This window comes from Medicago truncatula, chromosome 8, assembly GCF_003473485.1.
Source record: "Medicago truncatula cultivar Jemalong A17 chromosome 8, MtrunA17r5.0-ANR, whole genome shotgun sequence".
Classification (NCBI taxonomy): domain Eukaryota; kingdom Viridiplantae; phylum Streptophyta; class Magnoliopsida; order Fabales; family Fabaceae; genus Medicago; species Medicago truncatula.
In genome coordinates, this window is record NC_053049.1 from 5021425 (window position 1) to 5039749 (window position 18325).

The 18325-nt window shown below is 30.2% G+C and overlaps 1 protein-coding gene across 2 annotated transcripts; it reads left to right on the plus strand.

Annotated features, from left to right (window-relative positions):
• The first annotated feature begins 11451 nt into the window (after positions 1–11451).
• Positions 11452–16328, plus strand: LOC25500383 (protein HEADING DATE 3B). Of its 2 annotated transcripts, none has more exons than XM_013588788.3 (4): positions 11452–12586; positions 13211–14112; positions 15113–15164; positions 15258–16328. In XM_013588788.3, the coding sequence occupies exons 1-4, from the start codon at positions 12368–12370 to the stop codon at positions 16275–16277; spliced, it is 2193 nt and encodes a 730-aa protein (XP_013444242.1). In that variant the 5' UTR covers positions 11452–12367; the 3' UTR covers positions 16278–16328. The 2 variants fall into 2 exon arrangements, with proteins under 2 accessions (XP_013444242.1, XP_024628197.1); XM_024772429.2 differs by lacking the exon at positions 11452–12586 and adding an exon at positions 12615–13122.
• Positions 16329–18325: the final 1997 nt, after the last annotated feature.

Sequence of the window (18325 nt, forward strand, 5' to 3'; positions counted from 1 at the left end):
GATTTCAGAGGACATTTGTATTCTCAAATTCAAAATTCTTACTATTTTATTTGATATTTTATCCTGTGAATTTTTGAAAAATTTGTACATTCATTCTTTTTAAGTAGGGAAAGCTGTGACTTTCTTTTTGGTTGATTAGTGAAAACTGCACTGTAATTGAAGCATCTTTTAATAGCAATCTCCTCTTTACAGAAGCTTTCTGTAAATTAATCATGATTTTAATCATAGCTTGTGATTTTTTCCACTTTCTACCACAGTACTTTGTGTGCATTGACATACATATAATAGACTAAAAATTGGACTAATATACCAACGAAGTTGGGTCTAGTAGAATGAGCAAAATTCTTATAATGTAACGAATCAAAATTCTAATCATGTATAAGAGAGATATCAATATTTAGTGTCTGACACGTCACGAATAAGATTATTAACACACATCATAACCATGAAGTATATTCAATGTTGCATGGAATTTTATCTTCATAAAAAATTACTCTATCCTAAAGTTGGTCTAAAATTTGAATAAAATATGTGGTATGCCTGAAAATTTGTTAGAAAATGCCACATACATAATCTGAAAGCATTTCATATATTTTAATAGGATTTTATTTTCTGAGTGATTAAATCTGATAATAGAGAGAGGCAGAGAGGACATAAACATGTTGACAACAGTGAGATTAACAAATGAATCATCAAAATTTTAGTTTATCTTTTGTTTAAATTTATAGTTGTTACAATATTATTGCATGATTCCTAAATCATATAACATTTGTAGCTACTTAATTCACATGTACCCCATGCCATCATTACATATATTACAGCTAGCTAGCTCAGTGAATGAATTACCAAAGCACTTTCTTTTCATTGACCAACCTTGCAGATCAAGTCAGGTTTGTGAATGTCAACTACTATTTTCTTCAATGAAATCATTTCAGGAAACAGATTTTGTTCCACACCATCATATTCACACAGTGTAAGGTATCAAAGTCCTTTTCTAATTACCTAATTTAAAAATTTAATCTATAATTTGTGACGTCAACTGTATGTCATTTTCAAACATGTATGAAAGTCAAGACCAAGGAAGTTAAGAATGATAAGATTAAGAGAGATTAAGCACATAATATATGCGCAATTTTATCTTTCTTCAAATGTTATAATTTAAACTCTTTTATATGAGGTGAGTATACAAAATGTCTATATAGTTCTTTTTAAAGTTAAATTGGCTCACTCAAATTGATAACGGAGAAAATCGAATATGAGATCTCGAGGAGGATGACACTCCCAGATCTCAAGGCAATACCATCAGACCAATCCAAATGTGTTCAAAATGTCTATATAAACATAATACTTTTATTAAACTGCTCTTACTTTATAAAAAAAATACAAATTTAAAGTTGTATTAAAAATTGTGTGATAGAAAAGTTGAAGTATTTATTGAGAATAAAGTTGGAAGAAAAAAAATTAAAATTATATTGAAAATGTAAAATGATATTCATTTTAAACAATTTATTTGACTAAAATGACATTCATTGTGAAATAGTGGGAGTATTTACTTGCAAAACTATCTCATTTCATTTTTATAAAATTTGAAAATTATTTTGTGAAGTGAGATGTATATAAAAAACAGACAAATGTATTTAACTATTTATGTATAAATCGGGAAAGCTACATAGTTTATTTATTATGCAAATTTGGATGGGACCTAAAATTGGACCTACCATTTTGTCTGCGATAAAGAATGTCAAATTCTGAATAAATGCGTTTGCTATAAAGCCGCATTTTTCTGACAAAAAATACGTGAGCTGTCGGCTTAACATTCAAGTTATCGGCTCGGCTTATTTTGTCCAATCATAAAATCTTCACACGTGAAGGAAACACTCCTATTCATACATGGCAACCATTCATTGGTGGAAACCATGATTAGATAGGCCTTTCCCACGTGACAAAAAATCAATACATGGATGGGAACCATTTCAATGTGAATGTAGATTGGGATCATCTACTACAATCTTTCTTTTTTATGAAAGGATATCTACAATCTTGTCCCTTTCAAATTTTGAATTTAATATCTTTTTGTTTATATAATAGTCTTGAAAACACCTTCATTCCAACACATATGCTTAGGAGTTAGGAGTAAAATCAATATGAGTAAAATCATATAAAGTGATAAACCACGTTGTTTTGGGCAACAAAGAAGTAAATGTTATAAAGAGAATATTTTTTATATTTTTTTATGGGTCATGCTACAATGACACTAGCTAAGAAATTTGAAAATATAACTTTTTTTTTGTCATTAAAAACAACAATTTATTTACTTTCTAAAGAGATTACAATCGTCTCAAATGAGATGTAAACTATGTCTACAAATTCAAGCTACTATCATTAAGTATCGTAACTTTTATAATATTTCTCTCCGATTAAGTTATCAGTCAATTATAATCAATCATATTTACGACTTTAAAAGTAATTATTATAAAATTTCTTTTAAGTGATCTAACAATTAAGATTGATTGACGTTATAAGATTTTTTTTATATCGACGGTGTATATAAATTACATCTATTGAAAAATATATATCAATTAGTGTTCGACTTATGAGAAGAGCCTAAATGATCAATATACCATCGCATTCGACTAAGCGGAACTTATAACTAATTTCAACATCACATCTTCACCAAAAAAAACCTAAAATATTGAATATATAAATCCTCTCAATCATATAATGTTCAATATTTACTTTCAGTCTTTCACATCAAATGTGAGACTCATAGCTCACACTTAACCCTAAAAATTGACCTCCCTATTTATTTACGATGACGTTGATATAAAATGTTTTATAAGTTCAATCAACTCCAACATTCTCTCCCTGCAATATTATTGAGCCAGAGAGGAAAAAAAATATATACAATATTAGTAGTTTTTTTTTGGATGATTGGTTGTTGAACTGCACACACACGATCATGTCATATGAGTATATCATTTGGCTTTAATTAATCAACTCACAATAATCGTCCTTTCATCTTTCAAATGTACCTAGTGGATTGCTTCTTCAAAAAAAAAAAATGAACCTAGTGGATTTTGTCTCGTGTGACATTCATGGAATACCAATTGACATCAACCACTTTCCTTCCAAAAATAGAAAAGAAAATTAACATATTTATAAGTGATATCATTATATCGTCGTGACATACAAAGTGTATTAAGATCATGTGTGAATCATATATAAATACTATATTTGTGCTCATTTTTCTATTAACATAGTTCAATGATTGAATGACTAAAATTCAAATTGATTGAATGAACATATATAATAGATAAAGTAATGAACCCGATCATGAAACAACCAATTGTTTAGAAAGCTTGACGCAATAGATTGTTTATAAACTATTGATTTGGAGTATATGCTGCATTACGTGATAGACTTCTAAATAATTTTTTAATTTTGAAAAAATAAATACTAACAAGTGTAACACTTGTTAAAAAATTAAAAAATAAATTTTTATCTTAAAAATTGTGCATTTTACATTTTAAAAGGTGAAAAAGAATTTTTTTCATTGTACTATTTGTCTTTTATTTCTATTTTTAGTTTCTTAACAAAAGGACACTTGTTAGCATACAATTTTCAAAAATAAGTTTTAGGAAATGTAAATACATAAAATATACGCAAAAAAGTCGACCCTAGTTTTTTAATGAGAGAAACTGTCCTTTATTCATCGAGGAAGGTGGTTTTAGGTCATTTTTTTTACCTAGAATCGCCCCTATGCATCTTTTTCCCCTTTCTTTTAATTTAAATAAGTGATTTTCACACATATCAAGTTTTACTTTTTGTGTTTTTTATGATTTCGTCGATTAAATGCGACGTTGTACATGTTGTTCGTCGTATTGTGCGGCGTTTGATTTCACACCTTGTTTTGGTATTCGTTTGGTTCCTATTGAAAAATCAAATTCAGTCAATTACAGATTCAATCAATAATTTGGACGTCGACGTTGCAGATTCATAAACATGAATATTTCAGTGACTTAGAATTTATCATATTATTTGTAGGCATTTTATCGTTGTATGTTATTAACTTGGGTGATGTGAGTTTGTTCGAAGATTTATCATTTATATTTTTAGTAATGTTGAACATGTTATTGTATTTGATGTACTTTTAATTTAAATGAATGAATATGTTTTGTTTTAGTAAGAAGAAAATGTAAATACTATATTCATTATTTCAAGCATAAAATGACTTATATTAGGGATAGATAATTTGGCGGTGAGTTCTAATTATACTTTAGGATGCTAACTTATTTTATTTTTTTTAAAAAGATATAGGATGCTAACCTTTGCGGACTTTGGGAATATATTGGGAAAAGAAAATGGATAATGAGAAGGAGGAACTAGAAGAATAACAAAGAAGAGAAGACACTTGCCACTTTGGACCATTAGGACATGCAATGTAATATCATATCCTCCATAATGGCTCAATTTAGTGCCACTTTGGATAATAATAGAGTCGTGCTTGTGAAATTGGAAAGAAAAACTGAACCAACCAGTAATCTCGTAAATTAATTTTTTCTTGGATATAAAATCATTTCTTAACAATCTTTTCATTGTATTTGTTTTGGAATTTTAAATAATCCGAACCTAAACATTATTTTTTCTTGTAAAAATAAAAAGCAACTTTTTCGTGTAAAGATTAAAATGAGAAGCTACGCGTCTTGTAAGCAAAACTCAGTTGATAGTTGCATGAACAATATTATGTAAGGGTGAGAGTTCAAACCATGTACTTCCTTTTATCTGAATTTAAAATGTGTGAGCTATAACCACTGTACCACTTAAAAGAAAAAAAAGAAACTACACAAAAATGGAGTGAAAATATCGGGTAAAGATCAGATAGGAAAATGGACCAATGACCATATCCTTAGTGACAAAAAATTGAATTTTAATTAACCATGACTAGTCGTAGTCTTGCAAGGAATTCCCCACTTTTAAATGACTTTGTGTGCTTTCTTTGTATCCATGAATGTATAGGTTCACCACATTCAATGGTCTTGTGTCAAAAACCAAATAAAAGAACCTCCAAATCGAACGAGGGCACTATAATCACTTTCAAAAAAGAAAAAACAAAGAACCATCACTTTCTTTTACTCTTTCTAGAGCTTGTACAATTTTATCTTGGAATTTTTTGATCTGGACCTTGCTGATTGCCATAGCTCGAGGGTGATATGAAGTTGACCCCCACGTGCACATGACACCAGGCCCACATAATCATCTATGTCGTTTTTCTATATTTTGTTTTTTGACTAAATGTCGTTTTTCTATTTTATTTGTTTCTAGTTGTGAAAATTATTGATGGTTGTTAATTACCATTTCAATTATTTCATTCATCACTTATTATTACACTGTAGTTTCTTTAGTTGTGTCTGACATTTAATGTATGGATGGCTAGGCATATCTGCAGTTGCCCCTCAAAATTTACGGGATCATTTTATTCAGTTCAACGATCATGGTGGTTCAGTAAGGGTCCGTCATCAATTTCACAGGTCATTTGGTTTGCTACAGTCTGGGAGATTTGGAAAGAAAAAATAACAGGCAATTTACGGATAAAACTTGCTCGGTATTAAAGGTCGTTGATAAGATTAAGCCCCTCTCTTTTATGTGGTTGAAGGTGAAATTAAATACGCTTCCCTTCAACTTTCATGGTTGGTGGCTTAGTCCGTTCACCATACTGGGCATAGGTTAATAGTTTTTTCTGCCTATTTTAATTTTTATTCTATTTCTGTTGTAAATATTGTTTGAACTTTGCTGGTTGTTTCTTAATATACCTTGTATTAGGAAGGACTCGTTGATTTCGTAATATATTCCATTTTAGGTTGTTAAAAAAAAAAAAATTATTTCATTCATGCATTCATCATATTCTTCCCCTCAATAACTTTGCTACACTCATCATCACGCGCATACCACATGCCTAGCTAGCAAGCTATATATATAATTATCACATTCTCATATATGATATTTCTATTTTATATCATACTATAGTATATACAAAAAAAAATATCCAAGCTGTCACCCCTCTCCTATCGAGGTACCATACATATATATTTCAATTCTATGGATTGCTTTGTTAATGCCAGCTCAACAAATATATTCGTGTTTATGTCAGAGGATTTGCTTTTGCTGCTGCTGGCTGATGTCTGGTGAGAGATGTGTTAGAGAGATTAATTTTTAGCTTTTTTTTTCTTTTCTTTTTGTTTCCTTCTTTTCCAAAAAAATAAAAAATAATTGACAGGGTATGAGGTATAATTTTCTTTGATGTTGGTATCATTTTTGGTCTATGTCCAAAAGAAAATGAATGATTATTATTTTTCTCACCTTATTATCTTCTCATGCACCTTACTTTTTTTTCTTACAAAAATATTAATAGGGTTTCGGATTATATAATCCGAAATATGCTTATACATAAGAAACAATAAGAATTTCTCTCATTTCAGCAGTTGCGAATTTCGTTTTTAAAAACAACAAAGAAAAAGTAAAAAAAAATTATAAAACAAGTCAAATAAAATATATAAAAAAAAACCACAAAAAATTCTAAAAATCAAATAAAACTAGTGAATTTTTTTTGGATTTTGAGTTCTAAATTAAAAATACAAATAACAACACACAAGGGTGTCACACATTCTCATCATTCAAAAATCATCTCAAATTAATTAAAAATATCGCAGCAAAAAATAAGTTCAAACATCGTCACATTGTCCCTTTATCCTTTAAAAAATGTATCAAACTAGATGAATATATCTACACTTACTTTTTCATTATCCAAATTATATATCCTTAAACTACTTTTCTATAATAAAGATTGGTGTTGATGTCATTAAATCAAATAAGAATCTAGATTATATTTTTTTTGTTCTATTGCTGGTGTCATTAAAATAGATAATCAATGTTAGTTTGATTTGTTATAATTTGAAAGAAAAAACATTTATATTATTAGTTTTAATAAAAATTTCATAGAAAAACACCGTTCATAATTTTCAAACGTTAGCCCAATAATTTATACATGAGTAAACGTGAATGTCCGTCTTTTCGCTTATTTATAATAATTATAGTCCTACAAGTTCTTCCTAAAAAATTTCCCTCCAAAATTCTAATTCTATTGATTAAAAAAAAAAAAAAAAAAAAAAACCCTCCTATTATCCCACTAACTCACCATTCTCATGATCAAATTATCCACAAACAACATCACTAATAAATACGCAGTATACATGAATAAATTCATAACAAGCAAACTATTCGAACCACAACTCGCACCTACTACATGCAATTGTTGATGTTTACTTTCCTCCTTTCTCAATGCATTTATCCTTTTATTTTTTGTTGCTTCATTCTCTCTTCATGTATTATCTAATCATTCTCTCTTCCTTATATTAGAATTATTGTTTGTTGATTCTTATTTTTTATTTATTTTTCAGAGGCAACACTTTTGATGCATGCACACAATATCTGATGAAAAGGTTCAACAACTTCTTTACTCATTCTTATCCCATGTTATTACTCTCTATAATAATATGCCAAAAAAAAAGTAATATTTGGTTTTCATTTTGCAATGTCTGGTATAATATTAGTCCACCGTTTTTCTCTTGAGGATTTCGTTTTCATTTTTTCATATTCCTTTTGATTTGATTTTAATCTGTTTGATACAATCTTAATCACACTCTTTTTCATAACTATGAAACTCTTTGTTCTATTGTTCTTATTTTTTTTATGTCTATACATTAATTACGATGAGATTTTACAAATGTGTCATTTTTTTAAACAAAAAAGCTAGAGGTGTCGGAGAAAGCCGATCATGCCTACTATATTGACACCCTACAAGTTCTACTATAACTTTTCCCTCCCTTTCTCTCATTATTATATAAATTAAATTATCCCATAAATAGAAAATCATTTGTTTTCCTTAAAAAAAAATATTTGTCTTAATGTACTATTTAGTTGCGTGTGTAATTTTTTCATTAAAATCACATATTCAATAAAGTTATGATATACAAAAAGATTATTATAATTTGTAAATTATTGTATGATACATATAGTATATTGTTATTTCCTCATAAAATGTATAATATTAAAATGTTGTGTATTTTAATTACAAAATTTTCTTATACACGACAATAACGATTCAAACGATCTCTACAACTTTTATGGTTTCCCTTCTACCATTTAAAAAGTTTTGTTTTTATTATATTTTCACTTTACTATTCTACCTCTCTTTTACTTAATTTATTTTTCATTTAAGAATATGTGAGATATTAAATGTAAGTTGTTTATTTCACTTATTTGTTAGCTAACAATGCAAGCAAAAAATAATATAATTAACTAATTTAAAAGATTAAAGAATCAATCTAAAAAATGATCTAACTTAATTTATTGCAACATATTAGACGATCGATATCATTTTGTAGTCACTATTTGACTGCAAGAATCATTTCCTATATGTTTAACCTTACTCAAAGAAAACAAACATGGTACGAGTGAGTACGTGATCTCAAAACACGAGTCAAATATCATTACTTATAATTTTTTAATATATCAAAATAAATTTAAAATATTTTTATTTGATTGTCTTCTCGTTTTGTTAGTAATTTTATAGATTTAACTATTTAACAAAAGATATACATGAGAACCAACCTAATAAATAAATGAAAATATCAGTTGGTTTTTGGAGGCTGTTGAAGGAAGAGTTTTTGAGAGTTAAGTCTATATTTTAAGTTGGTTTTTGTTTTTGTAAGGAATCCGTGCAAGTGTTGTTGATCCTAATTTGATATTCATGTTTTATCCTCATATGTTTTACATGATATTGTAAAGAAGAAAAACAACTATTAACAATGGGGGTTGCCTTCATCACAATCAAAACCTCAATGGAATTAAGGACAAAACCTCAATGGGACCAAGGACAAAGGTTTAACATGTATGATTAATTATAGTTAGTGCATATTTGTGACTTAAGTGATCATAATATCATAACTTTCTCATAAAATTTACTTTTGTTTTGATATAATGTACGTCCACCCCCTCGAGGTTTCCCTTACGTGTAATTGCAAAGACTAATGACTCGAGGTGTCAAGGATCCATTTAGGGTGTTTACTGAAAAGAACATAATGTATTAAAATTTTATGTTAACTATATACTTTGTAAATAAGAAGTTTTTTGTGAGTTGATAGAGTGTGGGAAAAGGAATAGGGATGAAAGGGGCAATTGATGAGAGAAAGGAGATAAGTCCAATATTCCCTAGATTGCACATTAAAGATTTAGAGAAAGGAGGGCCAAAATCACCCCCAACGAATAAAATGGCTCTCTACGAACAATTCGGGAGAAAGAAGGGCCAAAAGCACCTCCCAAATTCTCTATAAATTTAGGGAGGTGACATACCTAATATTGATGAACATCTACTAAAATTAGGTAGTAACTAGTTGGTAATTAAGGAAACAAGTGACTTCATGACTTAAATTAACCCAGTAGCTCCATTCTCCTCGCACCTTGGTAAGGTAGATGCTGATAGGGTTGCCTGTTTGTAGAACTACAGAGTGGGAGAGTGTGTTATGTACTTCTAAGACTCAAATGAGAGAACCATTAGGAACATTGACCACCATAACTTGGGAAATTTAGGAACTCTAATTCAAGTTTATGTTTTAATTGCCCTTGAGGGAGTAAGACCCCATGACGTAAGGATCACTATGTGAGCAGCAGGTGCAACTCAACAGGCGGAGGGATAGACCGAAATCGATTTAGAGAGTAAGACCTCGCACGTAAGGATCACAGTGCGACCAACATGTGCAACTTACGTACTGATCAGGTTATCACGTCCCAACGAACTCATCACTTAGATAGTCTACTTATGATAATTGAACGTGACTTGACTGTTAATTAATTCCAACAAATGTATATAGGGGATTCGAATGATTCTAACCGCCGCTAACATTCTGCAATCAAACAAGTAAACTTGCTCTGTTGCAAACAGATTAAATTGCAAACTGTAAACCCTTATCTTATTTATTTATTTTGTTCCCAAATAAGTAGCGTGAATTGTTTAGACGCAACAAAATTCATGTGGATACAATACTCTACTTAGCACTTTATTACCCGGTAAACGATTTGGTACACTTGCCTAATCTGACCATCACATATATTAAGAAGTCTACTGACAAATTCAAAACACCAAAATGGTTACTTAATAAATGAAAGAGTGAATATTAATCTAACAAACTACTCCTTTCGTTTCTAAATAATAGTCGTTTAAGGTTTAAGGAAATGATTAATTGTGTTGATTTTGATGGTAAAATTAATATCATTTACTAAAACAGTCTTATTAATTGTAGTTAGCGGAGTAGTTAAATTGGATGAGATTCAATAAATAAGAGTATAATAATGGGGAAAAAAATAAATGTTGCATTGATATTTTAAAGTGACAATTATTTTGAGAAAAAGAAATTAAAAGTTGTCCATAATAAAATAAAATAAAAAAAACTATAAAGGACTAAGTTGGTCTCTCGCAAAAAAAAAAAAAAAAAAAACGTGTAGTCCATACAAAAACAAATTTAAGCACTTAAGTCAAGTCAAGGTGTGTTTTTGAGTTGGTTTTTAGAGGGTTTTGAAGGGGAGAGTTTCTGTAGAGTTAACTCTGGTATTCTTGCTTTGTCCCCGTATGTTTGCATGGTATATAAAGAAGAAAAAGTAACAATGAGAAGGTTTCACGTGTATGTTTCGTTATGATTAGTGTATATTTATGTATTTATGACTTAAGTGATCATCACAACTTTCTCACAGAATATATTTTTGTTTGATATAATGTAAGACCACCTCTATTACTTCAGCAATAAACAAGACCACAACTAATAGCAATTTAATATTTAGATAGAATTGTTGCGCAACTAATAGCAATGATTCATACTGCTAGTAAGTATATTTTGTGATATTTCATGGATCACTTTTTTTTATGCAATTAAAATTTTGATGAAATAAAGAGATGTTGTGGATCTTATGGTAATTTCCTTCTAATGTTCAAGTTATTAATTTGTTTTTTCAATATACCTTCACTGCCTTAAATATTTACATTAACACATAATAATTTGATAAATGGACTAAAATGTTTCCGTTTAAAGTATTGTTAGGGACTAACTTGCGTTTTGTTGTCATGCGATGCATTTTTAAAACAAAAGGGATTGAAATATCTCTTTGATTTTTATTTTATTTTACAAATGTCTAAAATTATGTTAGAGACTAAAATGACACTCAATTCAGTTACAAAACATGTCGGCATCTAACATAAGTAAAAGAAAACTTCAATTGTTAGATGATAATTTGCTGAAAGATTTAAGTGTCTGGGATTATTTTTGTAAACGACTAGAAGTAGTATATATTTTTGGAAAGAAGTACCAACTTGGGTTGCAAGTTTTGTCATGAACCACTTTACAATGTAACGACTTTAAACGGATATTTCGTAAAAGATTTAAACATGTGGTAAGGATGAAATGAGTTACCCTTTGGCATTGCCGTTTCCTTCGCCAAACAATTGCATGATGAAAATGTAAGACTTGGTCTCTCCAATCATATCTTATGCCATATCTTACTCTTTTTCTCTTTCATTTGAACACTTCATCATCAAACATATATTCTAACCCTCACTCATCACATCACAATACTTGTTACATACATACTAGATATTCTCCAGTTACAAAGATTGGGTTTTCCACATTGTTTGGGTTCGTTGGGTCCCTTATTCACTACTACATCTCACTTTTTTCTTTTATTGTTTTTTGTTTGTTTTATATTTGTGGTTTCATGGTAACCTTGTCTTCTGTTCTTATACTCAAATCTATGTTCCTTATAGCTTTTTTTTCTTCTTTAATATCTTTCTTTCTTCTTTATCTTTTTAATATTAATTGATTTTAGCATTTGTTATACACTCCTTGTTCATGCACTTTTTCTCATTTCTCTCATGTGTTCCTCTTCCTTATTGATAATGTACAATCAAAAAAATTGTTTCTTGGAAGCTGGTTAGAGGTTGATTATGTGTAGCCACATGAGTTTCTTGTGGATCAATTGAATTATTTTTTATAGGATTGGTTCTCTCATGAAGATTTGAGTTTTCAATACTTAAAAACACATACTCTATTGGCAAAACAAAAAAAAATTGTAAGCCAAAAGTTTCCCTTGCACGTAATTGCAAAGACTAATCACTTGAGGTGTCTGGATCCAGTTAAGGTGTTGACTGAAAAGAACATACTCTATTGGCAATTTTATGCGAAAGGAATGTAAACTATATACTTTGTAAATTTGGCAAAGATGAGAAGCTTTTTATGAGTTGAAAGAGTGTGGAAAAAGGAATAGGATGAAAGGGGCAATTGACGAGGGAAAGGAGATAAGTCCAATGTTTCCTAGGTTGCATGTTAAAGATGCAGAGAAAGGAGGACCAAAAGCACCTCCAAGGAATAAAATGGCTCTCTATGAACAATTCAGCATCCCTTCACAAAGTTTTGCATCATCAGGATCAGGATCATTGTTTACTCTCCCTCTAAGAAATTGTACAGTTCCTACAACATCAAGCCATGTGAGTCATGTAGTAGTTCTTTAAATTTTACAATGTAACCAATTTTTGTACCATAAGTATGAGTCTTATCTTTCAGTTACTTTCGTATATAGAATTTTCGGTAGGAGTATCAAGCTTGATAGGTATTAAGTTCTATGAAATGACATTGTCACTAGAAGTTTTTTCAATGTATATATATTTGTTCGGTATGGCTCATATAGTTAACTGTTATGTACCCTTTGGGCTTGTCCCAAACGTTTTGTTAGGCTGTGACTGTTCGCACCCCGTGGTAGGGTTCTGAGGTACTCTTGTAAACTATACTGTAGTATTTAAACATATAAGTTGTACTTTGTATCAGAAATGACCTAATAGCACCCTGCATTCAGACACATAAGCACAATTGGCCAAACTCGGTGTTCAAATATTGTGTGTTCTCTCTGTGTTTTTCGTATCTTTTTACTTTTGAACCAGGGTTGTTGTTCTAACAATATTTGTATGGTAAACTCTTGTGAGAATCAACCAGGACTTTTTTGACATAATTCAAACAATGACACTTGGTAATAAGAACTACTTAACTTTTATCATTTGGTGATTCTACTTGCACTTTATAACCATTTTAGTTATGATGTTTATACTGTGTTGCAGCTTGGTTGTGGTCAAAGCATCAAGTTTTACAGCTCCAATGCATCTTCTATTCTATCTGAGAAGACTCAAGCCTATAATTCTAGAAAGATTAACTCAACCAAGTTGACGGCGAGTCATGACTTAGAGCACATGACACCAGCAAAACAAGTTACAAAGATTCAGCAAGATTATTTCATCAATAATAGTAAGAATTCTTTGAAAACACTTGATGGTGAAGATGCTTTTATAACTTCTGGCTCTGTTCATGTGAAAAGTAATCCAAGTGACAAAGATGAAGAAAACAAACTTGCTCGCTACAATTTGAACTGTTCGCTTAAAAGTCTAAGTTCATTTAGAAAGGTGATGAACTCACCTGGAACCATAGAACTGAAATCAGCACAATATGGGAAGAGCCTAATGAAAGAGCATAAAGATGTGAGACAAATTGATCAAAATGCAGAAGAAAAACCTCTTCACTCATTAAATGGTTTCAATGACACGACAAATGCATCCTCAAACTCATCGATTAAAGATAGGAATTCTAAATCAATGAATAAAGAACAAAGATCGCTGAAGGAAGAAAATAGAAATATTTCAGTAGATAGCTTGAAAACATTACAAGGTAGCAATGGTCATAGATATGAAGATCATGTAGCTTTTGCGGACAAAATCAATTTAAGGGATCACTGCAGTGAGAAGCCAACGATGAGTGATTTCCAAAAATGTTCTCGTGAGTTAGAAATCGGTACAAGGTCCTCACATGGCAAGAGAGAGAGGAGTAAAGATGAGGAGACAAGTAAAAATTATGATGCCTTGAATAAATCCAGCTCAAAATGTAGATTTGGTATGGATATCTCCCCTGACGATGTCGTAGGACTTATAGGTGAAAAACAATTTTGGAAAACAAGAAGAACGATCATCAAGTAAGTTTATTTGTTTAGTATTATGTTTTTTATGATTTCAACTTTCTCTCTTTATGTTAAACTGTTAAAATTTACATCTGCACTGAGCTGAGTTTGATGTTTTTGACAGGTTAAACCTATCTTCTTTATCTGCACTATCTTCTTTATTATGTGCATAGGACTTATAGGAAACTTCTAGTTCATGTACCAAAGCAGTGACTCTGCTTAAGTGTCCTACATGGAGAGTTGAGGGAGGAACTAAATGGGAGATTATAGACTAGGAGACAATTCTTAGAAGTGTATGGCTTCCGCCTGAGTAGAAGCAAACCAAAGTATATTGAATGCAAGTTTAGCAAAAGGCAAAACATTTCTAACTTAGAGGTCCATAGTAGAACAGTACAAAATGACGGAGAAATAGAAAATGTAAAGTATTGAATTCAAGTGGGATTGTTGGACTGAAGAAGGGCTGCATGTGATACAAAAGTAGCATTCAAATCGAAAGAAATGTTTTATCGTACAACTGTAAGACCAACAATGTTGTACAGGATGGAGTGTTGCGCGGTAAAAAACCAACATGAGAATAAAGCGTAGCAGAGATGAGATTATTGTGTTGGTATCAGGATCTAGTTTGATCCATGTAACTGATCCTACTTAGTGGGATAAGGCTTGATTGTTATTGTTGCTGTAGTAAGTGCCAAATGGATATTGCAATAACTAGTACATTGCCACACTTATGTTGATATATCAACAAAAGATTGTTTTTCTTTCAGTTTTGTGGTTTTCCAAAGATTAATTGGTACAGGAATGTCTAAGATAATTTTGAGTATAAGTGCAAGCTATTACACTAACTTTAAGTCCCAACCATAAATCTAACTAGATCATCCTCCTTACATGAAATCTTGCATTTCTCAAATCATAATGTAGATTGAATCATGTAAACTATTTCTTGTAGTACTTATATTTGTTTAAATGTTTGTATTTTGCTACTTACATGGATCTGACACTGACATTGCTATATCAGTCAACAGAGAATCTTCTTCATGCAAGTGTTTGAGTTGCATAGACTTATAAAGGTAATCCTCGTACTATATGTTAATAGACTGCTTGTTTTATTAAAAATGTGTTTCTTTCATATGAGAAGTGACTAAACCATATCCTAAAAACAGGTGCAAAGATTAATTGCTGGATCACCAAATCTATTGTTTGAAGATAAACTTTTACTCAACAAACCATCTGTAGAAGCATCCTCCTCCAATAAGTTACAATCTGACTTTATCAGTGAACAACAGCCGACAGTTTTCAAACTCGACAGCAAGTCCGAGAAGGCCACTACTTCCGAGGATGTTGAAAACAATGCAGTTGGAAAGATTTCCCTTCCTTTTGTCAACAATATAAGCAAAGAAAATAATCAGCTTTCAAATTATGGCAATCATCATTTAGGAAACCTTGCATTAGCCTCTGCAGATAAAAGTTCCAATGCCAAACACTCTCCAAACATTGTCTACCCTCCACCACCACCAAACCAATGGTTAGTTCCTGTCATGTCTCCATCTGAAGGTCTTGTATATAAGCCAATCATTGGACCATGCCCTCCAAATTCTGGCGGCATCATGACACCGTTATACGGTGGTTGCAGTCCAATGAGCTTCAATCAAGGGAGCAAAGATGTTGTTATGGATCCATCTCTTACTACAAGTTTTCATCAAAAGATTCGACTCCTTTCTGGTTCGTCATTACCACAATTGTTACCACCATGTGTTCCATCATTCATGCATAGATCTATATCAGCTTCTTCTGTTGAACAAATGGCACAATCTAATGGTCCTAAAAATCATTACTCATCGGCAGAACTCAATTCAACCATACTGTACCAAAGTCCATCTAACATGTCCACTCAGATAAGTCATGTAATGGCAAGAAATTTTTCACCTTACCAATCATTGGAAGATAATAAAGAACTACAAATAAGTATAGCTAATAGTCCATCCAAGAGAATGAAAAGAGATGAACTTCCTTTGTTTCCGTTGGCACCGACGTTTTGGTCATCACCAGATCGCGACTCAATTGATGAACACCAGGAACATCACTCAAGAGTAATCAAAGCTCTTCCTCATAATCCAAAATCAGCAAGTGAGTCAGCAGCCAAGATATTCAAATCAATACAAGAAGAAAGGAAATTTTTGTGACAAGTTTTTTTCTTCATAATATGTCTAATAAAGCAAGATATTCTAATATGACACTATACCCTGACACTAACAATGTATCTATATACTGTCAAAAAAAATGTATATCTATAGATTGATAACAATACTTAAGGCTTTTGGAGAAATATGAAGTATACTTGGAGTGGAGAAGCTGGAGAAGGATTGTAATTTCATGGTCAAAGGCCATTAAAAATAAATTCATTTATCAACCATTATGGACACCTAATTTTCATGTCTTGATCAAATAAAGTTCATTTCATTTTCATGGTGATGATAAGATATAAATAGAAAATAGTGTATTGCAATTTATGAAAACTCTTTTATGTCTTGATCAAATAAAGTTCAATTTATTTTCATGCTGATAAGATAGAAATAGAAAATAGTGAATTACAATTTATTTTTAAGTTTGGTTTATATAAATGTAAGGATAAGGAATAATCCAATAACAAAATAACATAAGTTGGAGCCCCTGAAAGTGAGAATAAAAAAACGGTTAAATATGTTATTGGTCCTATAAATATACTAACTTTTCGTTTTAGTCCCTAAAAAATTTTCCTTCAACTTTTAGTCCCTAAAAAATTTTCCATCTTCACTTTTGGTCCCTCTTTTAAAGTAAACTCATATGTAGAATTCATATTTTTGAATCAAATTTTCCAGAAAAATTCATAATATTATAAGAATCTCTCCCAAAAAAAAATTAGAATTTTTTAACAAAACATGAATTTAATATGAATTTTTATATTATTTATGGTTAAAAATTCATATATAATTTATGTTTACTTAAAAAAATCTATTTTTTTTTTGGAAATGTTTATACAATATTCTACACATTTCTGTACAATTTCATTAAAAAAGTACTAAAAATTACTTTGAAATAGGGACCAAAAGTAGTGACTCAAAATTTTATAGGGACTAAAAGTTGAAGGAAAAATTTAGAGGGATTAAAACAAAAAGTTGGTATATTTATAGGGGTCAAAAACATATTTAATCCATAAAAAAATAAAAAGGGAAAGAGCAGAAAGATAAAGCATCACTTTTATCTTATGACTGTGTATGCACTTTTATTTTTAAGAGGTGAATTTCTATCACATTAAGTGTACGTAATAACATTTTCTTTTTCTTATTTTTTCCTGATTATTTATGATGATAAGTATGCATTATAATTTTGTACAGGATTTATAAAATGGTAATAATTTTAAATGTAAAAAATGAAAATTTTAATTCAAACACCTTTAAAGACACTTATTCCTTCTGTATATTTTTTTAGGGAACTTATTCCTTCTGTATTAAAATAGTAAAATACACTTTTGCATTGTTATTTCCCAACTTTGCAAAGAGCATCGTGACACTTTTTCATTGTCTTTACTAAAACAATCATAAGTTAAACGTTGCCATCATCACATTAAAACGTTGAAGTAAAGGAAAAGAACAATCCAGCTATTGACTGAAAAAGTTTGCTGGCTCTTGGTTCAATATACCTTTACCTTGTATAGTTGTATGTGGTAACATCATCAATCAATTTTATTATACCTTTCAACAACAATTAGGGGAAAATGCTCTAGAAAAAAGGAAAGATAAATAATCATACGCGGATCTTAACATGATATTCTTTTTTTCTAGAAACTACACCAATACCCTCATTATAAGTATTTCCCCTTTCCTTCAAAAAAAAAAGTATTTCCCCTCAAATAATAATAACTATATGTAAAAATATATAACTTTTAATTTTTAGCAGCATGCTATTATTTTATTTAGTTTTTATATTTATTTTTTTGTAAATTTTATAAGATATTGTATACTCGACCTTTTTTACTCAATGAATTGAATCTAAACATTTAATTTCTACTTTTTTGAACAAAATTATTCAAATGTTTTTTTTCTAAAAAAAAAAAAATGATTCAAATGTTCAAAGCAAATTAGAAACCTTTAGAAAATGAAATACAAGCTTAATCCCCCAGGGTGAGTAAATGTAGGAAATTCAAAACTAAATTAAAGATCTTTAAAGGAAGAAACTAAGACTATATTTAGGA

Bases quoted from the DNA above. Each gene is read 5' to 3' on its own strand.
- LOC25500383 (XM_013588788.3), top strand. From the start codon at position 12,368: ATGAAAGGGGCAATTGACGAGGGAAAGGAGATAAGTCCAATGTTTCCT. The intron at 12,587-13,210 runs GTGAGTCATGTA...ACTGTGTTGCAG, and splicing joins TTCCTACAACATCAAGCCAT to CTTGGTTGTGGTCAAAGCAT. The intron at 15,165-15,257 runs GTAATCCTCGTA...TCCTAAAAACAG, and splicing joins AGTTGCATAGACTTATAAAG to GTGCAAAGATTAATTGCTGG.